This window comes from Nannospalax galili, unplaced genomic scaffold (assembly GCF_000622305.1).
Source record: "Nannospalax galili isolate Female #2095 unplaced genomic scaffold, S.galili_v1.0 scaffold613, whole genome shotgun sequence".
In the NCBI taxonomy this organism is placed as follows: domain Eukaryota; kingdom Metazoa; phylum Chordata; class Mammalia; order Rodentia; family Spalacidae; genus Nannospalax; species Nannospalax galili.
Window position 1 is genome coordinate 148,062 of NW_008332065.1, and position 27,362 is coordinate 175,423.

A 27,362-nucleotide genomic window follows, 5' to 3' on the forward strand; every position below is an offset into this window, starting at 1 on the left:
AGAGAGAGAGAGAGAGAGAGAGAGAGAGAGAGTTTGTGTATGATTTTTGGGGTTTTTCTGAGAGAGGGTCTCCCCTGTAGCCCCAAGCTGGCCTTGAACTCACAGAGATCTACCTGCCTCTGAGTCCCGAGTACTGGGATTTGGATTAAAGGTGTGTGTTACCACACACAGCAGTATATTTTTAAACTGGTATTTTAGTACCTGGTAACCTAATCTGGAACCATTTTGCATATATAGTTTTAATAAACAACTCAATTTAAATAGGGGTTATTGTAATCAGCAATATGTTAAATTCATGTAGGCTGGATTCTAGGAATTGACTAAATGAGTCTTTTTCTTGAGTTTTAGAAATAATTATTTTCCTGAAAATAGAATGTAAAACATACGTGTTTTGCATTGCCAAAAATAAAATAGACATTTGATTTTAAAAAGAAAATGGTGTTTAATTTTAATATTTTTATGTATAAGAGGGAAATTTTCATAATCTCATATTATCATTGGTTATCTTAGAAATGTTCCAGTTTAGGAAATATTGTATTACGAACTTTATGAATGACTGTGTATTTGAATATTACGGGCAATCAGTTTATTTTAAGAGATATGACATTGCATTGTGTGTATTTACGCATATGCAAATTAGGTTTAGCTATCCATACAGTTTGGTTACTTAGAGATGGTAAAATTGATGCATGCTATCGATGGAAATGTAAATATCGTCCTTGAATGTGGCTACTGTGCAAGATAAAGAGCGAACACTGGCTTAATTCCTCACGTGTGACTCAAGCTAACACTGTTTCTAGAGATATTCTAGCCTCTGGCTTCCATGTCCCACTTCATCAGTCTAAGTTTTGCTCATTTTAGGGGTGGATATAGAGAACAGTTTGGTACTGCTTGATAAATTTCAAATGCTTAACACGGAAGACAAGGGTTTCCTTACAATATTGTTTTCAGTCTTCGAAGTCTTTCACTTTTCATGTCAAGCTTAGCTCCTATATCTTTAGTGTACTTCTTCTCTTTGTTTTTTAGATTCTTTATATTTTAGATGATGTGACCATGTCACATAAGTAATGAAAATGATTTTCCAAAGCTACTTGTGGAATCAGTCTGTTTTTCGTTTTTGGTGGTGGTGGGGTTTTTTATATTTTATTTATTATTTTTATTTTATGTGTATGAGTGTATTACCTTCATGTATGTAAGTGTACCTGTGTCATGCAGTGCCCACTGAGGTCAGAAGAGGGCATTGGATCCCCTGGAACTGGAGTTATAGATGGTTGTTAGCTACCATGTGAGTGCTGGGAACTGAACCCGGATCCTCTGCAAGAGCAGCCAGTGCTCTTAACTGCCGGGCCACCTCTCCAGGCCTTTGGTTGTGTTTTTAATACCATGTCTTTTTATTTGGGATGGTGACCTGTCTTTGGTCCGATTACCAACTTAGAACATTTTAATTCCTAAAAAAGTCCATGCTATAAAATGTTTCTTGCCATGTGAATTTCATGTTATTTCATTTTCTCTGTAGATAAGCGTGTGGAAGACTGGCCACTGATGCAGTCTCCGTGGCCTACGCTGAGCATAAGCACTCTTTATCTCCTCTTCGTGTGGCTGGGCCCAAAGTGGATGAAGGATCGGGAGCCATTTCAGATGCGCTTGGTGCTCATAATCTATAATTTTGGGATGGTTTTGCTTAACCTTTTCATCTTCAGAGAGGTTGGTTTATTAAGGTCACTCTATAATAATTCCCCAGGATTGTCAGAAATTAAAACTTGAGACCACATGAAACCATCGTTACAGTCTTGTATCCCAAGATAGCTGTTAGCTACTCTAGGAGTAAATGTTTAGCATTTAAAATTTGTAGATGACAAAAGTAGGAAACAAAGTACAGGACAGATGTTAAGGGGAACCTAGAAGGAGAGAATGGATTCTCAAGTTCCTCTCATGAACTGTTTGATGTTGGAAGTTATTCAGCTTTCGAAGGTTCATTCTCATCTCTCAGATGAGGAGAGTATCTGCCAAGTGGGGCTGTTATTAGAGGTAACTGAGAGAATCTTTTCAGGGTGTTTGGCACATACACTGTTCACTTGGTGAACAGTAGTTATTTAGAGTCCTTGTATATCAGTTTCAGAGCTGGCACCTGATCAAAATAGATATAAGTACCTATTTTAACTTCACTTGTGTTAAGTAATTTTACTGCATTTTGTGTTGGAACTGGAATGAATTAACTGTCCTGGAGCTATAACAAATAACCATCACACATTTTTATTTATATTTTTTGATTTAGTTATTTTTATTTTAGGAGTATGAGTGTTTTGTGTGCATATATGTAAGTGTAGCCATGCATGTAGAGTCCAGAAGAGGGTGTTGGATACCCTGGAACTGGAGTTAGGAACAGTTATTAGCGGCCACATGGGTGCTGGGATCCCAACCTGGGTCCTCTGCAAGAGCAGTCAGTGCTCTTAACTGCTGAGCCATCTCTTCAGCCCCCATCACACACTCTTCTCAATACCAGTGAATTCTTCAGGACATTTTACAAGAAAACCCTGAATACTAGATTGACACATACATTTAAAAAATATACTTTGTAATTTTTATTTTATGTGTATGAGTGTTATGCCTGCATGTAAGTAAGTGCACCCATGTCGTGCAATGCCCATGGAGGACAGAAGAGGCTGTGGAGGACCGAAGAGGCTGTAGGATCCCCTGGAAATGGAGTTACAGACAGTTTTTAGCTGCCAGGTTGGTGCTGGGATTCGAACCTGGGTCCTCTGAAAGAACAGCCAGTGTTCTTAACTGCTCAGCCATCTCTCCAGCCCTGACACATTTTTTAAGTTGCAAAAGTCTAAGGAATTTGTTCCTAAGAGACATATTAAACTTCTGTATAAGGTGATAACCAATTATTGGTACTAAGAAAATTTACATAACTATTTTTTTAGAAAACTTTCTGCTAACAGAAAAAAAGAATAGAATCTCAACTTTACAAAAACTTTAATTGCTTTTTTTAACTTTAAAAAATTTATTGAATTTCATACATGCATATAAGGTGTTTGATCAAATCCACACCCACTCCCTCCCCTCCAACTCCTCCCATATCTCCCCATCACTTTTTTCTGACAACTTCATGTTCTTTCTTTCTTTCTTTCTTTCTTTCTTTCTTTCTTTCTTTCTTTCTTTCTTTCTTTGAGAAAGGGTCTCCTTATAGCCCCAGCTGGCCTGTCTTTCATTCTTTTGTTCTTTCGTTCTTTCATTCTTTCTGGGGCTTTTGCTACTCTTAACATTCCCCTCTCTAAAGAGGTAACCCTAAAACCTTTTAGGGATTAGATAAAAGCTCCCAAATTCTTTTGACATTTTTGGCCTTTGGAGCACAGTATGTTACTAAAAGGCCCAAAGGACAGTTTGACTTTTAGCCGAGAAACTGGCTACTTTTCTTCAGGGGTCTTTTTACCCTAACTGCCTAGCCAGTTCCTACCACCTATTCTTATCACACTGTCCTCTGAAGAGGTCACCCAAATTGCCGATAGGGAATTTGGTCACAGACTGCCCTGGCTTCTTCCATGCTGAACACGGACGCAGGGTGAGGCAATTGGGGTACCCCTTCAGTGGGTCTATATAAAAGATTCCCAAATTGCATAATTCTTATCTGTAGGGAGAAAAGAAAGTCCTTGACTGGTGAATAGGGGATGTGAAAGAGAAGTAAAGGCAAGAGTAATTAGCATTACAAGTTCTAGACAGGGAACCAGAAAAAAGTCAGAACAAGGCAAATTTCAAATGTTCATATCAGAGTCCATTGGAATTTTTTAAAAGAGACCTTTACTTACTTTGCTAGGCACAGACAACTCTGGATCAAGAATACAAACCAGTTAAGGCAGGTTCAAAATTGTGGCTATAAAAATTTATCTTTTATTGAGTTGGCATTGTAAATCAAGAATTATGTTGATCTAGAAATACTAAATGTAAACCTTTTCTTATTTGTACAGAAGTAGCACACTGTAGTTATTTATTTTATTTGTAGTTATGTGTCTGTGTGTCTGTGTGGGGATATGTGCACGTGAGTGCAGGTACCTGTGGAGGCTAGACGTGTCATATCCTCTAGAGTTACAGGCAGTTGTGAGCTGCCCATCATGGGTGCTCGGAATCAAACTTGGGTCATCTGCAAGAGCAGTCATGCTCCTTACCACTAAGCCATCTCTCCAGCCTCCAAAGCACGCTGTATTTACTACGTAAGGTCTTACATACATGAGTTTCATTACAGAAATTAATAAAATATTCTCTAAACAATGACATTTTTTTCCTTAAAGTTTTTCTAGCTAATAAACTAAATGAAGTTGGTATTTTGGTCCAAAGATTATGCTTGGTTTTTAATTTTTTTTTTTTTGTCCTTTTGAGACAAGGTCTCCCAGTTGTCCCAGCTGGCTTTGAACTCGCTATGTAGACCAGGCTAGCCTCAAACTCACAGATTCCCCTGCCTCTGCCTCCCAAATACTGGAGTTAAAGACATGTGCCACCATGCCCACTTAATTTGATCTTTTTTAAAGTTATAGGAAAAGCTGACACACAGTGACTTAGAATTTCTAACATTTTACATGTCACTTCAGGACTGAGGTTATGCTCAGTGGCAGAACACTTGCCTAGTATTTGTGAGGTTCTGGGTGTGATCCCCAGCACCACAGAAGATAGAGAAAATAATTTAAAATAATGTTTGGTGCATTTGAAATGTTTTTAAAGAAAATATTATTTTTAAAATAATTTGAAAGATTGCATGTCAAATTTAGCATTTTGAGTGCTGTGCCTGCTAAGACTTTATTTCAGATGTTACTGTTTGTGTCCCCAGCTGTTCATGGGATCGTATAATGCCGGCTATAGCTATATTTGCCAGACCGTGGATTATTCCAATAATGTTAATGAAGTCAGGGTAAGTATGCCAATGAATACTGTTGACTAGCTTTATAGTGTGGTAACGAAATGAGTTGTTTGGAGTAAATAAAGGTCTGCTTTTCTTTAAAAGCACATAGTTGAAAAACTCCATTTTCATGTTTCCAGAATGTTCTTTGATCTGGTGTTGTGAGGGTGAATATATACTGAATTGCTAATATATAGTGTTTTAAAAATAGTTCTATGTCTGATATAAATTTTTTTTTGTCAGTATAGTGGCACATGCCTTTAATCCCAACAGAATCTCTTGAGTTCAAGGCCACCCTGGTCTACATAGTAGATCCAGGCCAGTCAGGGCTACCTAGTGAGACTACCTTAAAAAATTATTTTTTGTCTCAAAAATAGACAGTCACCAAGAGGGCTAATTTATTTGAGTAAAATATTTTATGAACTATATAATATTTAGGAAACTGTACATAACATAAATGTGTAGGTATGATTTGGTCTTTATTAAATTTTTAGAAAAATCACTAATAATATAATGTATTTTATTTTCCAATCATCTAAAAATTATATATAATAAAACACAGTTTTATGTACTTATGCATGTCTTGCACATCCCATGTGTTTGTTAATATATGTAATAATAACTATAATGTTATAGCTTCCATTGAGAACATCAGCTTTCTGGCATTGAGTTTAGGGAATATAGATGTGAATATTCACCCAGACCCATAACTGATCTGCTTTAATATACTTACCACTTTATACCCATGTCATCCATGTAAAGGCTTGTAGACTAATGAAAAATTCACCCCTTTGGTTGCCACATTGGCTTCATTCACTCAGTAAGTTTGTGCTGAGCCTGCCTCCTTGCAGATAATAGTGGGAGCCCAGGCAGCAGAGGTGAGGACAGGTAAGGTCTCTGCCTGTATGGCTCGCACACTCTGGTGAGGGTTGGGCGACAAGTAGTCAGCATGACAGCAAACAGTTAAGAAAATAAAACCCAGGGTGTGGCTGAGAGAATGAGAAGCCTTCTTTGTTTGGATTCACAGGGTACAAGAAATAAGATTTTCTGCTGATACCCATACTGCCAGAGAATCTCCTTGGCAGAGAGCCAGCTTCTTGTTAAAAGCAGGGAAAGGAGAAATGTCTGACTCCCTTTCTCCCAGGAATACACATAGAAAAGCCCCTTGGTTAAAGCAATAGATTAGTATTATTAGGGTAAAGGTCAAAATGACCACCCGGTTGATTGTGAACCTGTCCCACTGACACACAAACGTTCAGTAACGAGCTGTTGTGAAAACTGCCCCAAGAGGAAACCCCTGAGAACTGAGTGGACCGCATTTGGGATCCTCCTTCTGCTCCCCTCTGCTGTCCAAGGGTGGAATGAATATTTCACTCGGAGACTGATTCTCGTGCGATGCGCATAGCCATGAAGCATTGCTTCTTGCCTTGGCTAGCCCATTCCAAGACAGCTAGTGCAGCCACAGAATGGCTGAGTCTAGGCTGGGCACACATGACCTACCAAAGTTGATGGCACTAAAATGGACAGCACTTTGAAGTAGTTAACATAGTCATGGATATTAGAGTGTTGCTGTGGGCAAACTATTTCAAGCTAATTTTCAACAAATTTTGACATTGATAATAGTATTGCTCAGATTGAATAAATGGTAGTCAACTGATAAACACAAGACTTTATTTTATATCTTGCCTTTAGTGTTTTAAATTGTCATTTTAGGGAATGCTTATTCTAAGTGATGTCTGATTCTAGAATTGAAAATAATCAATATTTTTACATTGCCATGAAACACTGACTATGACTCCCAACACTCAAATTTTGTTTTTTAAGAGCAAAACAACACAAAAACAAAAGCTTAATCCACTAGATGCAGGTATAAAATGAAGAAGCATCTTTCATTTAAAACACCTATCAATCTTCTATCACAGAAAGGTTTATAAATTCATTTCAGTTATGTGCTGACTTATTTGTTAGTTTTACATATATTTGTAGAAAATACTTGATATGCAAAAGTTAGTTTTTGGTTACCATTACAATAACATCCTCGTAGAATGCTTAAAAACATAGGCAGAGGTCACCTCTTGCTGGATCCTTAATCCCAACATGTAGGAAACCAGGATGCCAGGCCCTAGGGTGAGGTGAGCCTAAAACTTACAGGTCCAGGCTGCATTCTCTGCTAAAAGGGAGAGGCACTGAAAGCAGTGGCTCTGATAATCCCTGCCTTGCAGAACACTGTTGGGCTGGCAGGAGGATGCGGCCTGGTCATAAAAGTGCAGGCTCCCTGCTCTATGGGAAAGCGTGTTGGTCAACAACCCTTAGCTCATCTCCTTGTCCTAAACAAATAATTCAGCTATCCCTGGCTAAGAGATTAGGCCAGGTTAAAGGTTTACTCCTGAGCTAAAAGCTAAGTTTACCATGCTTTTAGCTCTAAGAAAGAAAACATTGTGGCCAATAAATTACTGGATGGGCATTGATAACCTTGAGTAAAAGTTTAAGAATCCTGGCGCCAACTAACAGACTAAATGTCCTGTTTCTTTGTACCCTAAATCTTTGTATGTGACTGTCATATCCCACGTGACTGCTAGTTCCTTGGAATGTATAAAAACCATATGAATTCTAAAATAAATCGTCCTGTTGGGAAGACACAGGTCCCAGAGTTTGACTCTGTCGCCGCCGATCAGACCCCCTGCCCCGAAGCCAGCAGGCTCCCCTCTAAGCAAAGCAAACCTGAGTCCCCATACCAACATGTCATATAATCTTTTGTATCATCTGTTGTCTTAATTAGAGCCCAAGAAAAGACTTACTCAAATAAACAGGATCATATTTATGACCTAGGAAATATTCAGTTTTTCTTTTGAATTGATCATTTTAATGATTCTACTAATACAAGCTACGTTAATTAGACACGTTGTACAGTTAAGCTGCAATAATTAGACACCTTGTTGTACAGTTAAAGTGTGTGTGAGAGAGACAGATGTTGAAACTAGTTGCTACATAAGCTTAGACTCTATAGGAATACCTGGAATAACTTTATAAAGTCAACATGTTGGTTTTTCTACCAAACAGAAAAGCATAGCTGTGTGGTTGTGCTTACAGCTCTGTGTTCAGCAGTTTGACACTGTGTAGCTCTGAGAAACCTTTGGGTTTGTGCTCCCCCCCCCTCCCCCCGCCCCTGAAACCTATTTAACTAGAGGATGAGTCTGTGCCTTGTACATTTTGTGCATTGTATTTTGTATTTATTAACACTAAGGAGAAGCCCTTATAATCATAATTTGGGTTTTATGACATCCTTCCCTTCCTTTTTACAGATAGCGGCTGCTTTGTGGTGGTACTTTGTATCAAAAGGAGTTGAGTATTTGGACACAGTGTTTTTCATCCTGAGGAAGAAAAACAACCAGGTGTCTTTCCTTCATGTATACCATCACTGCACCATGTTCACACTGTGGTGGATTGGAATCAAGTGGGTGGCAGGAGGCCAAGGTGAGGAATCCGTCTGCCTTTCTGAAATTCCCGAGCAGTTTGGTGGAAAGTAGGTTTCCCTGGTGCGTCATGTTGCTTGTTCTCATGGCTTGCCTCTCCATTCATGCTCATCTCACTTTTTAGAGACTTCGGCTTTTCATCTCTGATGAACGGGACACCTAAAGATTTGCCCCCAAATGGGCATAAACCAAGCTTAAATGCCAGAAAACGATACATACTTGGGTGGGGAGCCGTACTGACTGGCACTTTCGGTCTGAAAGAATGAGACACAGTGACTTCTCTTTAGTCAGGCTCAGAGTTAACTCCTGCTCTTGTAAAGACTTTAAATGACCTGTTGGTTCTTAATTAAATAAACCTTTACATTAGCCTCGTTAGTGTTAAAGAGGATCAGAATTCACAGTTGGGCAGAGACCCAGGGAAATGTCTTGTAACAATGGCAAACTGGGCATGTCACTGTGTAAATTGCTATTAAAGTTAAATTCTGAGTTTAAAATAAAATTAGTAAGTCTAAACTGACTCTGTCAACTCACTTCATGATACAATTCATTATTATATCTATACTTTGATTCAATTAGCACTCTAAAGAGAAAGAATGCTATTGCATGAGACTGAGTGGGATAGCACGAAATTTATATAAACTAGGTGGATTGGTACTTAATGTATAATGCTATCATATTTAAAACCATGTGGAAACCTATAAGCATTGCCCTGGAGAGGTGTTTTGATGCATCTAGAGAAAATAATGGCATAAGTCCAGGGAAACACTTAAATGTACCATAGCCTCTTTTTCCAAGGAACGGTAGAATTAAAAGGAGAAGGTGGGGGCGGGCAGTAGTAATTTTTATTAATTTACTTAAGCCCACTGGAGTACTCCATTTGAGAATTTACCACTTCAAAAATCTTTTGCATTTGAACAATGCATTTTCATTTATAGTTTTTTAAAACTCAGTCTAAATTGCACACAGTTGTAGTATAACTGGAGAAGACATTTTCTCAGTGTTACTTTGTTTTCTAGTCCTTATCTCTATTTGAGTGGAAGATAGAAAATAAGATGGATTCTTCCACTTCTCAGTCTCTGCTTCATCGCTTGGTGTCCCTGTCTGAATCTTGCTTGCTTGTCTGCAGCGTTCTTCGGTGCGCAGATGAATTCCTTCATCCACGTGATCATGTACTCCTACTATGGGCTGACGGCGTTTGGCCCCTGGATTCAGAAGTATCTTTGGTGGAAACGATACCTGACCATGTTGCAGCTGGTGAGTTCAAATAACTACTTCAAAAGTTCCTGCTGTGGGTGTTGCCAAACCAAATACTAAAATATTTGAATTTTATTCATTGCAAAGTGCTGTCATCTTAGATTGATTTCCATCATGAAATCACTTGGTTCTACCCACTTATGTGGGTGTACCAGCCATAGCCACTTGTGCTATTATGTCCTCAAAGATCAAATCCAGCACCTGTACCTCTGAGAGAACCATTCTGTAAAATCACCTGTGGGATGAATGGTTAAAATGTACACATGCCATGAAACATATAGATTCATATATGATGAAAAAAATAAGAATTATTTTTCTTGAGTGATTTTTTTTTTTTTGTGTGGGTGCACTCCATTTGAGAATTTACCACTTCAAAAATCTTTTGCATTTGAACAATGCATTTTCATTTATAGTTTTTTAAAACTCAGTCTAAATTGCACACAGTTGTAGTATAACTGGAGAAGACATTTTCTCAGTGTTACTTTGTTTTCTAGTCCTTATCTCTATTTGAGTGGAAGATAGAAAATAAGATGGATTCTTCCACTTCTCAGTCTCTGCTTCATCGCTTGGTGTCCCTGTCTGAATCTTGCTTGCTTGTCTGCAGCGTTCTTCGGTGCGCAGATGAATTCCTTCATCCACGTGATCATGTACTCCTACTATGGGCTGACGGCGTTTGGCCCCTGGATTCAGAAGTATCGTTGGTGGAAACGATACCTGACCATGTTGCAGCTGGTGAGTTCAAATAACTACTTCAAAAGTTCCTGCTGTGGGTGTTGCCAAACCAAATACTAAAATATTTGAATTTTATTCATTGCAAAGTGCTGTCATCTTAGATTGATTTCCATCATGAAATCACTTGGTTCTACCCACTTATGTGGGTGTACCAGCCATAGCCACTTGTGCTATTATGTCCTCAAAGATCAAATCCAGCACCTGTACCTCTGAGAGAACCATTCTGTAAAATCACCTGTGGGATGAATGGTTAAAATGTACACATGCCATGAAACATATAGATTCATATATGATGAAAAAAATAAGAATTATTTTTCTTGAGTGATTTTTTTTTTTGTGTGTGGGTGCTTTTGAGACAGGGTCTCCCTATAGTTACAGCCGGCCTGGAACTCACTATATAGACCAGGCTGCCTCTGCCTGGGATTAAAGGCGTGGACTACCATGCCCGGCTTTAAGTGATTTTTCTCTCACATCTTCTCATCCTTGCTTAAATTCCCATTTTTTCCTTTTTATTTTTTTAAGTTCTTGTTATAGACCTCATATATGTAGAAAAGAAAGCACAGAGCCAAGGAAGGGTAGAGGGAAGGAAGGGAGTGAGGGCTAGAGAAGTCCCAGTTCTGCAGTACTCCTTGAAGACAGCCAGCTTTTGAGCTAGGTGTTCAGGGATGCCATCTCCACAGCTCCTCCTGGTAGGACTTGTCTTAGCATCTGAGTGCATACATCAGAGCTCCATGCCGAGCCCTGACTGACCTATAATCAAACTGAAAATGCAAATCAAGCTGGTAGTTAATCTCTAGGCTTTGGAGTGTATTCTAATATGCTTTAATCATAGTGTGTGCAGTTTTATCAGATTAGGAAATATCCATCTCTGAGTTGCTAAACAGCCACCTAACCAAACAAGAAACACAGCCTTTGTGGGAATGCTGGGTGTGAAGGATTCATCAGTAGAGAAATGCTACAAGAACCTTCCTCTGGCTTCGGTGCAAGCTGTTTCTACCATTTGTATGATTCACCTCTCAGTCATAGTTAAGTGGTCCCCAGAAAATAAAGGGGTAACCAAAATCATCTCAAGTATTTTAGCTGCTTTGTTGGGGCCTGCCCTGAGCTAGCCCTGGACTACAGCATACTCAGTCATGCCCTGTACACACCATTTTCGGTGGTACAGGTTCTAAGAACCATTGTGAAATCCAAAGTCCTGAAAATCTGGATTTTTGCCATGGGAATTGTAAAATTTAATATCAACTTCTGACTTGTGTGGAATAAATTATTTTAATATTTAATATAATAGATATATTGATGATTTTGCTAACAAAGAAACTATATTTTCCCATTACAAATAGGATGTTGAACTTGTATTTTTAAGCCAGAAGTCCTTGGACCGGTTAATCATATAAGAATCCTATGCTGAGTTCATGGACTTTCTAATTCCTTTTGTTTCACACCATTCACTGATTAATATGTCAGAATTTAAGTTTATTATTTTGAGCATCTCAATGTTTTGGATGTTCTCTTCTTAAGAATTCTTAGAGTAATTCTTAGGTAATTCTTTGTGATGACTTACTGATTTTAATTGGAATATTAATTTTTAAAGAATAGTATTCATTTAAACACAAAGATGCCTGTCTGCTTGCTCTCTGTAAGAGACAAGTAATGAGCCAATTTGATAAGCTTTTTTTTTTTTTTTAATCTTTTTGAGACAGGGTCTCCCTGTAGTCCCAGCTGGCCTGGAACTCGATATGTAGACCAGGCTGGCCTCAATCTCATAGAGATTCACCTGTCTCTGCCTCCTGAGTGCTGGGACTAAAGGCGTATGCTACAATGCCCGGCTAAGCTTCAGTTCATTTTTAAGGTTTATATACCTTACATGATTTGAGGAGGACAATGTTGGGGAGGAAGGAAGCCAATGGGTGGGGAGATGCAGGGTGAGCAAAATACAGTGATGTGCATGTTTGAAGATGTCAAAGAACTCATTATTTTGTATGCCTGTTTAAAATTTTAATTAAAAAATAATTCTGTAAACGTATATACTTGCTGACAGTTTAGTATGAAAAAAAATCAATCTACACCATAGGAAGGAAAAAAATAAACGAAGGCCTTGTGTTACTACTGCATTACTCTTCTGGGCCAGTTTAACCTTCTTCCAGTATTCACAAACATAAAATCTGTGCCTGGGACTCTGGGTCGATCAGTGAGCAGGTGGAGCCCACCTTTGGGAGTGACAGTCTAGTGGACAGTAGGGAGGCCGACACATACGGGATGCAGCTTCAGATGGTTATCATCTTTATAAACAAAACTCAGAGCTGCTGTGCAGAGGTGAGAGGCCCACCAAGGTCACTGAAGGCTCTGCCAAGTGGGTGGTATTTGAACTGTGATCTCAGTAAGAGGTAAGCAGAGACATCGGACTTCTCAAACAAAGTGACAGGCCTGATGTTGGCCTTAGGAGCTGTCGACTGTTCTCATGAGATGTGCCATGCGCTGCTGTTTTTGTCTTTCAGGTTCAGTTCCACGTGACCATTGGGCACACAGCACTCTCTCTCTACACCGACTGCCCCTTCCCCAAATGGATGCACTGGGCTCTGATAGCCTATGCCATCAGCTTCATATTTCTGTTTCTGAACTTCTACACTCGGACATACAATGAGCCTAAGAAATCAAAAGCTGGAAAGACAGCCGTGAATGGTATTTCAGCAAATGGTGTGAGCAAGTCAGAAAAGCAGCTAGTGTTAGAAAATGGGAAAACCCAGAAAAACGGAAAACCAAAAGGAGAGTAAATTGAACCTGGGCCTTAACTGGTTGGCAGTGAGGAAACTCCTGTGTAATATAAAATTTCAGGGACAACAGAAGCAGAGGGTCTGGGCTAGGGAGAAAGGCAGGTGTACTCTGTTCACCTTTAGACTGAGTCAAGCATTCAATGTGGTACCCAGATGTTTTATTTATGAAGTTTTTATTTTTAAACATTTTTTATTAGCCTTGTTGTCCAGATCAAAGCAATCTCATTGTGACCTTGGAGTCTCCCCTCCTAGTCACATCTACTTGTCCAGTGGGTGAAATTTTCATCTATCTGGTGTCCACTCAGTTCTTCAGTCTGAATTTCAGATGATCATAGAAACTCGAATTTTATGAACATTTCTGGCTAAATTACCAATGACCTACTGATTGCAATCAATTACCTAACACTTTCTTGTCCAGTGATGGAAATGCGGATCTATTTGAATTTGCACATTTGAATTCATTTATTGACCATTGTGGTCAAATCTCTCCACCTCTAGTCAGAATATACTGTTTTGGTTGTAATTAAATTTAAAAAGTCTTCTAATCTCTGTAGAATCTTAGAGGCTTGATGATGATGGTGTCGGTGAAGATAAGAAAGAATAAAAGTAAAATCCTGTCTATTGACCCAGAGGCCCCCAATGTGGCACAAATCACTGTGGGAAACAATTTTTGTGATGAAAAGGTAGCCTTTGAATACTCCTGTTATTAGCAGAAATGTATTATGAAAATCAAGATTATTGTCTGATTGAAACATGAAATAACTCATGTCTTTATTAGTAACATCTAAGGTGGTTACCTTTATGTGCAAGTATGGATTTTATCGGGCTTTCCTTGTTTTGATTTGTGGCTGTTCCTGATTTTTCATATGTGGAAATAAACCTACCTCTTCTGTTGGAAAGAACATTTAAAATGAAATAAATTTTAATTTAAAAAAAAAATCAAGGAGTCCTCTAATATAAAATTGAGTTTTAACTTTCAAATTCACTAGCTTTATGGGTTTATTTTATTTTATTTTATTTTGACAAATAGCATACACCAAACGTTTCTAGGATACCATCCAGGTATTTCAATGTATTTAATTTGGGCATATTATATCCTTTGTGACTAAGTTGCAGAATCTTTATTAACCAGATATGAAGTGTAAACCCATTTTGGTGCAATAATCTTGACTCCTTGGTGCTAAAGATTGCACCAGTCAGTGCTTGATGCTGCAAGGTATTACTTATTAATTCAGGATGAGTGGAAAATAAGAGCCAGTTAGAGCTATCAAGTTAAACTTGCTACTTAAAAAAGATATATTCCATGTAATAGAAGTGGACAAGTGGAAAAATGTATAAGAGAACTTGTTCCAAATATCTCACATGAATTAATTTGTTATGGTATGTCACAGAGGGGTCGTAAGGAAAGAGAAAAAGTGACAAAAACAGCATGGTTATTTCTAAATTTCTCACCACGTCAAAACTGCATGTGTAGGATATGTGCTGTTTGTACAGACTTTCAGAGTATTTTGTAAACTATATTTATTGTGCATTAAAACTACATTTTCCACAAAGGCATGCAGTCACGAGCATCACAGAAAATTCACAGCACATACAGTAGTGTGGTCTAAGAGGATTCAGTACTTTTGTTTTTGCTCCAGTGTGTAATGACTAGAGATGTGTAAATCTTTGTGAACATTCTGTACTGGGTTTCCAGAGCAATTCATTCCCCGCTACCTGATTTCAGCACAATAAATATACTACTGCTGTGGGAAAAATGATCTTCTTGGCTAATCAGTTTATTTGTTGACGTTCTCATTTATTTTCTGCTTCCAATTTCTTATGTAGAAAAGAAATGAAACTAGATGTTGGGTCTCTTAAGAGTTTCTGGCTTGGGGCTGGAGAGATGACTCAGTGGTTAAGAGCACTAGTAGATACTCTTGCAGAGGATCTGGGTTTGATTCCCAGCACCCACATAGTGCCTGACAACCACCTGTAACTCCAGTTCCAGGGGATCTGATGCCTTCTTCTGACTTCCATGGGCACTGCACAACACGGTGCACTTACACACATGCAGGCAATACACTCATACACATAAACTAAAAATAATAAAATATTTTTTAAAAAGTTTCTGGCTAAGGGACTGGAAAGATGGCTCAGCGGTTAAGAACACTGGTTGTTCTTGCAGAAGATCCGGGTTCGAATCCCAGCATCCATGTGGCAGCTAACAACTGTCTGCAACTCCAGTCCCAGGGGATTTGACGCCTCTTCTGACCTCTGTGGGCATTGCATTGTATGACTCGGGTGCACTTACCTACGTGCAGGCAATACACTCATACACATAAAATAAAAATAAATAAATTAAAAAAAAGATTTTTAAAAGTTTCTGGCTAAAAGCTTATTATTTTTGTGGTTATTCATTCATTTATTTTTGAGACAGGGTCTTGCTGTGTAGCTCAGGCTGGTTTGGTGCTTGCTGAGTAGTCCAGTCTGGCCTTGAACTCACTATCCTCTGGCCCCTCCTCCAGAGTGCTGGCTTTATAAGAGCTTGACACTGTGAAAAGCTCTTTTTTCATGGTAGTATATTTTTATTAAAATTAACCTGACTTGCTTTCAGATGTAAAGTACACCATTCTAAATTATTCTCCCATAAATGAAGAGCTCTTGTATTCTCACATTTATATTTTAGTTATTATTTATTATTTTTATGTGTATGAATGTTTTGTCTGCATGTATGTAAGTGCACCACGTGTGTGCAGTGCCCAAAGAAGACGGTGTCAGATCCCCTGGAACTGAAGTTATGGATAATTAGCCACAATGTGGGTGTTGGGCATCAAACCTGGTCCTCTGTAAGAACAAGTGCTCTTAACCGCTGAGTCATCTCTCTGTCCCATATTCTCATATTTAAATCACATATTCCTTAAGTTTATGGAGGGTGACTGTAAGCTAGCCCGTTCACAGCCCTGATCATTTCTATCATCACAGAGCAGCCACATACCTTGTAGCTGCTACCCAGTGAACAAGGATTCTGTCTCCCTTGTGCTAAAACCTTTTCACTAAAAGAATAATTTTCTAAGTAGAAAGTAGAGAATTTATTAAATATTTGACTAGAAACACCTGAAACCTAGAACAGTGACCTTTCCAGGGTAGTAAATTACTGAAGCTCTATTCTCTGTGCTTGTACTCTGTGCTGACAGTGACTGGTGACTAGTTTCAGCTTTAACATCATTCATTCATTCATTCATTCCACACACCAGGCATCCAGAATCATTTTAGTACACATCACATTTTGAAACATGGAATCTCTCAGTGTTTTTGTTTTTTGCTGGTAGGTTCTGTGTTGCCTAGGGCAGTTGCTAATTGAAGAGAGTTGCGGTGTCCTCAGCAAGATTTGTAAAAGCTAGTTGCAGGGGGATAGTCATGAAAATCTTTTAGAGCTCCCAGTGATTTTCAAGTTTTATCTCCTGAAGAGTGGGAAGAAAGGAAACTGCCATGACAACCAAGTCATGTGGCTGTCCCTTGAGTGGCGATTTCGCTTAGGCGCTTGTTCCCTGGCTCACTTGAGAAACAAACAAAACAGATAAAGAACCACTGTTAGAGCCATTGGCTACAGGCCGCTTACCAGGCCTGGTACCTGTCTGCTTTGGCTTATTCCATTTCTGAGGTGATTGTGTTAATGAGCCCTAGACTGGAGGGACAGTCCAGATGTTCATGGACTGAGATGGTCTGTCACTTGTGAGATTTTGTGCCTGTCTGACAATATAAAGGAATTTTCCTAATGCACTGGAGTTTAATTTTCTACGGCTTGTCACTGTTGTTTTTGTGGGTTTTAAAATTTTTATTAGGAGTATCTTAATTTACAAATTTGTTCCATATGTGCAACTCAATTACCCTATGTGGGAGAAAACCTGGAGGTGGAAGTAGTTTTTGTTGTAGTAACTAATTGATAAGATGCCAGTTCAGGGACTGGAGCAATGGCACAGCAGTTAAGAGCAGTGGCTGCTCTTACAGGGGACCTGGAGTTCATGTCCCAGCACCCACATGGTGGCTAACAACCATTCGTAACTCCAGTTCCAGGGGACTCTGATGCCCTCTTCTGACTTTTGAGGGCATTGCACAACACAGGCAATTCACTCAATACACATAAAAGAATAAATATTCAATTCCATGCCAATTGAAGCACTGTATATTAACTACTGGGGCAGAACGTTTGACTCACCCTCACTAGGATGTGCGTTCCTCACACTGAGCCGTTCACATTCTCAACCCTTTCCTCATGGGATCCTCATCTCAGCCCTCTCTATTCCTACCCTCCCTCGCACACTTCCTTCCTTTTTCTTTTTTTATAATATTTTATTTATTATTTTATGTGTATGCATGTATCACCTGCATGTAGATAAGCACACCCATGTCGTGCAGTGCCCGCGGAGGTCAGAAGAGACTGTTGGATCCCCTGGAACTGGAGTTACAGACAGTTGTTAGCTGCCATGTGGGTGCTGGGATTTGAACCCGGGTCTTCTGCAAGAACAGTCAGTGTTCTTAAGCGCTGACCCATCTCTCCAGCCCCTCCTTTTTCTTTTAGAGAAGACAGATTGTTGCTCCTTTTAGTTTAAAATTATTTTCTTTGTATTTGCCATGGGTAAAAGGAACATTCCAGTTAAGATTCTTTTGTCACCTGTGATGCATTGTATTTAAGCTGAGTTTCACCGCCCTGTGAAGAAAGGATCCTAAGAACCAGTCTTTCAAGAATAATGATTACCTAGCTCTTTGGAAATGAGGGAGTGGGTCTACGATGAGTCTTGCATGCTATGGAAGCATTATGCTAGCAAGTCTTGCTTCACCTCTGAGGCTTGTGCTATAATGGCCTTACTCTGGGGATTCCAGGCAACATTTCACAGGCATATTATATACTTAGTTCATATATAGTTGGATTTCAAGTATATATTGATAGGATGTGTAAATTATAGGACAGCCATAAGCTTCTTAAAGGAAGCCATAAAGACATAAATTCCTCAAGGTAGCCAAATGGTCCATATTGGTGGCTTGGCTTTTGCTCTCGCCTTCTCAACTGCTCACTTCTCCAGCTGACAGAGACTGTTTATACGGCCGACTCAAATCCTGCTGTGCCATAAGATAACTTGCCTGCTCATTCTGAGAAAATACTCTCAGGAAGAAGACCCTCAATTACCCTAAGGACACTGGTACTGAGCAAATTCTACAGCTGTGTTGAGCAGAGTTCCTTTAAGTCCAGATGGCTCTGCTTTCTTTTGCTAATGCTTTTTTCCACGGACGGATGGCAGAGGCCCTTTGCTGCTATGTTCTGAATAAAGGAACATATTCCTTGCCTGTTGCAGGTCTGGCTCTTGTTCTTATTTCTTAACTTTAAACTTCTTCCTTTTTCTGCCCTCCTAAATCTAACATACATCATTTTCTAGTGCTGGGTGTCAAACTGAGGCCTCATGCATTCTAAGCAAGAGCTCTACCACTGAGCCACATCCCTGGATGTCAGATGTGTTCTGTTCTCAGTTGTAATTGTGAAAATTTTAATGTGTTCTGTTTTCAGTTCTAATTGTGAAAATTTTAAAGATGCTATGGGATCACAAAAGAAAAATAGCCTCTCTCCAAATTTATATTTAGTAAAAAAATAAGTGTTTTGGGGTTTGCCTGAAAAATTACGGTCAATCATTATAAAAATGCAATCTAATATTTTCTACAGAAGGAAAATATGGGAAATTGAGACGAAAGAGCAGCCAGAAGAATCTGAGGAACAGATTTCTAATGTATAATTACAATTGAGACTTGAAGTTTGTATCCTAGAGGGCTGGAATCCAGTACCATCTTTAAGTAAGCCTGCTAGACACTGTTTGCACAGTGAATCCATTCATGTTCCTGTGCTCTCTTGTTCAGTATTGCAGAGACAGGGAAACAAAAAACGACATTTCTCAGATTCCCTTGTGAGCTTGTGATCCTTTGACAAATGTAGCTTTTGTCAACGAGGCAGTCAATTGAAATTTTAAGAAAGCAGAGGAAACAGATGCATCTTATGGTAGTACAATTAGAAAAACAGGCTTTTCCAGATAAAATGTTGACAACGGCTGGCCTACATGTTCCACTGTCTTTATATCCATCCTGTGGATGCAGACAGTTGTCATAGTAACAGCAATTATGGCAAATTGTCATACACATTTGAAGGCAAAGCTAAAGGTAGTTTTCTGACCTTCATGTTTCCAAGTTCCCAATAGATTTAATTTCAGAGCATTTAATGCTTTGAACTGTATGTGGTATGTTTTTTCCACTGTTTAATATACCTAGAATGGTTTCAGTTTCATATACTGAACGTTATCTAACTAGGTATGTAATACTAAACATGACCAAGAAATGGTTCTAAAGATTATATGGCATTAGCTATCTGACCTAGTTGGGTTTATAGGGTGTAATAACTCCAGTGGGAAATAAGATACTGCTTTTCATGAGGCAAATAGCTAACCGATGACCCAGAGTCGCTTGGAATGGAATGGCTATTAAAGACAAGCCTTCCGCAGGCTGCACTGTGGCTATATTGCACTATTATGATGCAAATGAGGAATGCAAAGATGCGTGGCAGGCTGCTTCCGATTGCACTACACACCAAACAGAAAGACAATTAGCTCATGTTTTAAATTCTTGGTTCCGGTAAGACGAAGGAACTTCTTTCACTGCCTTGTTACGTCTTCCTGGTAGAAGGGAACCTCCTTGACTGCCCTATGCTCAGACTTACAGACCTGAAATGTCTCCAAACAGGATCTAAAGTTTATTCCTGTGAGTTGCAGAGTTAAAACTTAAGTCCACAGCCTCAGTAGTTTTCTGTGTGAAAATCGTGGCATTGATTGTGAAAAGAACAGAGATCCAGGAACTAGAATGGGGGTATTTGAGTAGATTTGGTTGTATCTGAGAACTTGAGTTTCTCAATCTCTCTGACCATCCGTGTCCAAGAAAAGCAGTCCCTCCTTTATCAGGTGACATTAGTCCTTTTGTTGCATAAAATTCCATAATGAGCTAAACCAAAGTAGCAGCCCCCCAAAGGGAGGCTGATCCTCCTGATGCTGTTTTCTAGTCTGTCAGTGCCATTTGTGTCTATGAGGAGAATTCTGTCACAGCGTGTGGTGGGGTGGGGAAAGGTAGAGTGGGGGACGTGGGACAAGCTCAAATCTGTCCTGACAGAAGATAGTCTAGAACTTGTAATGCTAATTTCTCTTGCCTTTACTTCTTCACATCTCTTATTCATGATTCAAAGACTTTCTTTTCCTCCTTGAGATAAGAGTTATGCAATTTGGGAGTCTTTTAGATAGACCCACTGAAGGGGTACTCCAGTTACCTCACCCTGCGTCCCTGTTCAGCATGGAAGAAGCCAGAGTGGTCTGCATCCCTATTCCCTATTGGCAATTTGGGTAACCCCTTCAGAGGATGGTATCATAAGAATAGGAGGTAGGAATTGGCTAGACAGTTAGGGTAAAAAGACCCCAAAGAAAAGTAGCCAGTTTCTTGCCTAAAACTCACAATGACCTTGGACCTCTTAGCAACCTACTCCAATCCAAAGGCCAAAAATGTCAAAAATATTTGGGAACTTTTATCTAATCCTTAAAAGATTTTAGGGTTACCTCTTCTGAAGGGGGAGTGTTAGAGTAGCCAAAAGCCCCATTAAAAAAAAAATAAGAAGAGTACATGAAGTTATCAGAAAAAAAGTGATGGGAAGATATGGGAGGAGTTGGAAGGGAGGGAGTGGGCATGGATTTGATCAAAACACCTTATATGCATGTATGAAATTCTCAATAAATTATTTATTTAAAAAAATTCCCAGGGTGCTAATGAGAACAGGATGAGACATCTATAGAAAGAACCTAAGTTACTGATACACGGAGACTTACCAGAAATTCTCGGTCAAGACCAGAGCTCAACAGGGAGAAGTGCTTTATGGTTTGTCATTTGTTTAGGTAACCTACAGTAAGGTGAGATACAAGTTAGAAATGCATTGGAAGTACATATGAGTAAGAATCAAAAGACTTACGGAGTGAGTAAGGTTGGAGATTTATCATCTATGACCCATTCAACCATTCCCTCACTGTTTGGGGGAATTCATTGATAAGGACCACCAACAGCCTTAAAATCTGTTCAGTGGCTACTTCCTGTACACTGGGGACGATGAAGGGGAAAGAGCTGTCTCTGAAGTGACCCCTTGACTTCAGCAGGAATGATAGCGTCACAAGCTGGAGAGGTCTGGTGGCAATATGTCAATGCCAATGGCAGTGTGTCTCTGACTAGAATCGCAACAGCAGAGCCACAGTGGCTGTTCGAATGCCTTAGCTTATGGCCACCTGTGGTGGTAGTCATTTAGAATGATGTGCCTGGACAGCATAGGTCCTATTGATGAGTATACCTGGCTAAATCTGCTGAACACAAGCCTGTGTCACCACAACAGAAAGGACAGTCCTTACCAATTCCCACATAGGATTCAGTCTGGGGCTCAGAGCTGCTTCATTCACACATTCACTTACTCATCCATCCATTCATTCAAGGTCTCGTTCTGTTGCCTCAGCTGGGCTTGAATTTCTGGACTCAAGCTTTCCTCCCAACTCAGCCTCCAGCATGCCGAAACTGCAGGCATGCACCACCATGCCTAGCCCCACCGCAATGGCTAACATCTTGTTGGCTGTTGTAACAACATGCTCATTTGAAGGTTGCTTTCACTCATTCACAGGTACCCCGTTAGACTGCCAGTTCTGAATGGATCACAGGTAAGAGAAGCATTTGTGATTACTATGAACTCTGCAAATGACTCTCAAACTGAAAACCCAACAGATTAAATGGTGCTTGAAGTGTTTGGCAGAAGGCAATTCTGGAGGTGGCATCTGAAAGACCTTGATTAGAATCACAGTGCAGTCCTTTAGGGTTTTAGGGAAAAGCCATGACCTAATCCCCAAATAACTATTAAGAAACAGATCCAAGGTTTTGCCTGAGCTTTGCTACACATTTGTGTATCTGACCACTGAACTTGAAATGCTTCTATAAACTAAGCCTATCATAGACTGGGTGTTATCTGACCAACCATCTCACATGTAGGGCAGGCACAAAAGTGCTCCCCCATCAAGTGGGAGGTTCTGAAGGCACAGGTACGTGGCCTGAGCTGCCCTCAAATTACCACTGTACCTGCCCTCGCTGCATGCCAGGTCTCCCGCAGCACATATGTTCCACCTCATGACAGTTCTGAAGAAACGTTGGCTGACTGGTTGCAACCTCTGATACATGCTGTGAAATGTTGACCATATGAACTATATCATCTTAACTCCTTCTGTGGCTTCAATGCATCCCTCAATTCATGTGTGGTTGGAAACTCAAGCCCCAAATGTTAATGGTGGTGAGACATTTGGAAGATGATTGCCCCTCATGAATGAATGAATTTATTCAAGTAGCATGGATTATCTCAAGAGTGGCTTTGTTATACAAATGAACTCTGGCTGGCTAGCTTGCTTAGCATGAGATGCCCTACATCATGTCTTGACCCAACAGGATGGACCTCATGAGATACCAATCACTCTTCCAGAATCATAAGCTAAATTTACCTTTTATATATTTATATAAAATACCTACTGTGTAAAATTTAACTATAACAAAACAAAAGAAAATAAACTAAGCAGGCTAGCTTCCCTGGCCAACTGGCCTCCAGGTGATTTTAATCGACAAGTCATTAATAGGCAACATAAAGTTTCCAAGGAGGGAAGGGGACTTCCATGCTCTCTCCCTACTTTGTGCCTCTCTGGCTCCTTTCTCCTCTGCTAGGAAAGCCTCTTCTTCATGATGAATTAGTGCACTCAAGGAAGAGCTTCCCATTCCTTCACTTGGGGATAGTAGTACCACACTGTTGCTTGTTTCTTGCACCTCACTGTTCCTTTATCCCTGCCTCTATTGCCACATGCCATCCTTTCATTTAAACCATCTGGAATATGTTCTGGTTTATGCCGGGCTTCTTATTGAGAAACTGAAAAAGAAAATCATTGAACTTAGCTAATGAATGATTAGACATAATATGCACACACCAGTTGGAAATGGACAGTGGTAACATTATAACTGCATTTAGAAGTGGTCCCCAAAGAGAGGGCTCAGTGGGTCAGAGTATCTTTTCTGCAAGCACGAGGACCTGAATTCAAATCTTTGGCACCCACATAAAAAGCCAGCCATGGGGTATGGAGACAGGTAGATTCTGAAAGTTTGCTGGTGAGCTAGCATAGTTGAAGACTAGTTTCCAGTTTAGTGAGAGAATCTGTCTCAAGGCAATAAGATGGGGAAACAACAGAGGGAGACCCTGGGTGTCCTGCTCACAGATGTGAGTGCCTACATACTTGTGTGCATGCATTGCATTCACACACACACACACACACACACACACACACACACACGACCCCAAAAGAGGTATGGAAGGAAAATAATTTCTATGAGAGGCCCTTAGACCATACATCTGTTTGCTGACTCTTCCTGAAGAAAAATGACTATAGTTATGGATTTGATAAATGATCAATGCCTTGGAGGGTCTGTCATTGAAGATTGGTAATAAGGAGCCCTGAGAAGTTCAGAGTGTGACACATTTTGTGTTCCATGTGGCTGCTCACCTTGCAGAACAAGCTTTTGATAAATAGGACAGCAAATCAGTCCAATGGTTTCTCTAGACAGCCGGTGTTTGCTCCGTGGGCTCCTAAAGTGCGCAAGGCTTAGTATAGTGCTCTGAATGGTGGTCTCTGGAGCCTATAGATGTCACCCTACTTGGAAAAGTGATCTTGTAGATGTGATTAAGGATCTTGAGATGAAGAGACAACTCTCAGTTATTGACTGGGCCCTGGATGCTAGCACAAGCATCCTTAAATGAGACAAATGCTACACGTGCAACAAGGGGAGGGTGATGAAGAGGAAATCAGGGTTGAAGAGATGCGTCTCAGGAGTGCTGGCAGCCATCAGAAGTTAGAACAGGCAAGGAGAGGGTTCTCTCCTACAGCCTTCAGAGAGAGTACTACCCTGATGACACCTTCATGGTAGCCTTCTAGGTTCCAGAACTGTAAGCTTGGGGGTCATTCATCATATCAACCACAGGAAAATAGAGTGAACAGGGGCTCAGACAATATGGATTTCTCAGCAGAGCTGATCTAGCTGGTATCTCTGCTGAGTGGCCAGGTACCTACATCAGAGCCTGTAATATGGAACGTACTTGGACTAGGCAGCCACTTGATGGCTTCACTGTACAGAGCACAGTAGTGAATTCTTACTGGAATAACTCCCATTCTGGACCCAATCGTTGGCCAGCAGCAGCAGCTTGTAAATATCATAGCATTGCTTCATCCTCAGAAAACTTTTATCTTATAAGAAATATTGGCTTCATGCTCAAAAGTCTGTAGTTATCATTCTAGGGACTACAGTATGAACTATTGTAAGAAGATCTGAGATAGATTTGCATATTTCCTCTGGTTTGCGTTTGTGTTCGTGTATACCAACCAAAGAAAAAGTGCCACTTCTCCTTTCCATTGGTATTTGACAGAAGGAATGGTATTGGTGGAAAAATTTTAAATGTAGTCTATAATAAAGAAATCAAGGTAGGATTATGCCTGAAATAGAAGTGAAATGGACAGTCTGACTAGCTGGATGTAGAGAACAGATTTTGGACCTCTAAAAACCTTTGTAGGAGAAGTTCATCGGGAGCATCCAACTGTTTGACTTCTCTGGATCACATTAGGCAAAGATTTTTCCCGGGCCACACATTAAATACACAAAGACTAATATAAGCTGGTGAGAAAAAAAGGGTCTGTGTATCATTTTCTTTTTTAAAAAAAATATTTTATAGCTGGGTGTGGTGGTGCATGCCTTTAGTCCCAGCACTTGGGAGGCAGAGGCAGGTGGATCTCTGTGAGTTCAAGGCCAGCCTGGTCTACATAGTGAGTTCCAGGCCAGCTGGGGCTACAGAGAGACCCTGTCTCAAAAGCACTAAAAAATTTATTTTTTTTATTTTATGTGTATGAGTGTTTTGCCTGCATGTATGTAAGTGCACCTGCATTGTGCAATGCTCACGGAGGTCAGAAGAGGGCGTTGTATTCCCTGGAACTGGAATTATGGACAGTTGTCTGCTGCCATGTGGGTGCTGGGATTTGAACTTGGGTCCTCTGCAAGAGCAGCCAGTGCTCTTAACCACTGAGCCATCTCTTCAGCCCCTGTGTATAACTTTCAGATATCCATCACCGACAAGCAGAAGCATCCTCACGTAATCATCCGAATCATGTGGTGCCCCATTCAGAACACCACTAGGATCATTGCACAGCTGCCACCCTGAGCGTAGCTAGGCGATAAAGCATCATTTTTTTATAATGTTTTAATTATAAAAGTTCTCAAACTACATAAACTTAATGGGGGTATTTGCATTGATACTTGGTTTGATGGAAGTATGCAGTGCTCAGCACCTCCACAAGCTGCTCGCCAGACATTCATTCCAGTTCTCAGTCTGCCTCATTTTGAAAACAGCTCCTCTCAAGGGGCAGTGCGGCCACCATGTGATGACATGAATCAGGCATGATTGTGAAGCGAGGGGTGTTTGTCTCTGGAAAACAGGACCTGTAAAAGTCTAGTTGAGAGACATGATCAAATTTTCCTTTAAGCGGAATGTCAGATTGCAGCTCTATATGCACTGCATTTGAAGATTATCAAGTGACTTTTTATGTCAACTGGAAATGGAGCTGCAAACACCACAAAATATTATTATCCCAGAAATCTTAAAGCTTGTTTTCTAGTTCTTGTATTAAATTGGAAAACACAGTTATTTATTTTTCCCTGTTCATTAGACCGTGTTTAGCCAACCTGTCAAAATGCATAACAGGGCTAGAGAGATGGCTTAGGAGTTAAGAAAACTGTTCTTGCAGAAGACCCGCGTTTGAATCCCAGCACCCACGTGGCAGCTAACAACTGTCCTTAACTCCAGTTCCAAGGGACCTGACAGCCTCTTCTGTCCTCTGCGGGCATTGCACAGCATGGGTGTACATACCTTCATGCAGCATAACACTCATACATATAAAACAAAAATAATAAAATATTTTTTAAAAATGCATAACATGGTTTGCCCTAATTTGAGCTTGCCAGAAATTCAGTTTCATTTAGAACACTGGTATATTTGTAAAATTATATTGATAACTTGGTTTTTGCCTTGAAGACACATATTTAGGTCATGGAAATGAGTGACTAAATCCACTACATGTGCTAAATCTGTACATCACTTTTCATCATCAATTTCTGACCCAAATATTGTTTTTGACACTGTGACTCCATAACAGGCTGCAAATCATAAAATCTTTCCAGCGTCAGGCCTCAACTTCGCCATTTTTCTTTTGAAGAGTAAGTGATTCTGACATAGTCAGTGTCAACATTTTTAAGAAATTGCTGGAATTGGTGGTTTACTCACTTAGCCCTTACAAAATCCACAGTCTTGATGGCGCTTTGCATTGTATACTTTTGCACACACATCTTCTTGATGTACTATGCAAGGACACTTTATTAGCATGAGTTTGGAGCAGTGTCGCCTTGTTGTATACTAATTTTACAAGTCTCTGTGTCTTCCCCACCATTGGTGGGGCACCATCAGTAACTATTCCAGATATGTTGACAGCAGAAAAAATTTCTTTAACATACTTTTTTACTCACTGCTTCATATATAACTTTTTTTTTTTTTCAGAGCTGAGGACCGAACCCAGGGCCTTGCGCTCGTTAGACAAGCGCTCTACCACTGAGCTAAATTCCCAACCCATATATAACTTTTTAGTTGTGTCTTTTAATGACACTTAACAAGTCATTTCTTCAGTGAGATTATATTCATCATTAATGCCTCTCCAAAAAATGTCAAGTTGAGGGGCTGGCAGAATAACACAGTAATGTGCTTGTCATGCGGCCAAACCTGGGTCCTCTGCAAGAACAGCTAGTGCTCTTGACCACTGAGCCATCTCTCCAGCCCTGGAAACATTTTTTTTTTTTTTTTAACGAAGACTTTTTCAGTTCTTTGTTTTTTTTTTCATCCTTACAGAACAATCCTGGAAACACACTAAATTAGCAATATATTTTTGTATACAGTGCCTCTTTCAAACTATGGACTTTGCAAACCAGCACATATCCCCTTCAAATTAGGCAGAGTCCCTTACTACTTATCTCAATAAAAAGTAGTCATTTGTCTACTTACCTTGAACAATCTTCCTTCATGTGTAATTTTTA

General features: G+C 39.9%; 1 protein-coding gene across 1 annotated transcript in view; it reads left to right on the forward strand.

Annotated features, from left to right (window-relative positions):
• Positions 1–14,882, forward strand: part of Elovl4 (ELOVL fatty acid elongase 4) — a 31,441-nt gene extending 16,559 nt beyond the window's left edge. Inside the window, exons 2-6 of the mRNA XM_008827162.3 lie at positions 1,517–1,704; positions 4,823–4,903; positions 8,194–8,365; positions 9,491–9,618; positions 12,846–14,882. Of these exons, the coding sequence (XP_008825384.1) occupies positions 1,517–1,704; positions 4,823–4,903; positions 8,194–8,365; positions 9,491–9,618; positions 12,846–13,121 (845 nt within the window). The 3' untranslated portion in view covers positions 13,122–14,882. The remainder of the gene's footprint in view (positions 1–1,516; positions 1,705–4,822; positions 4,904–8,193; positions 8,366–9,490; positions 9,619–12,845) is intronic.
• The last annotated feature ends 12,480 nt before the right edge of the window (positions 14,883–27,362 follow it).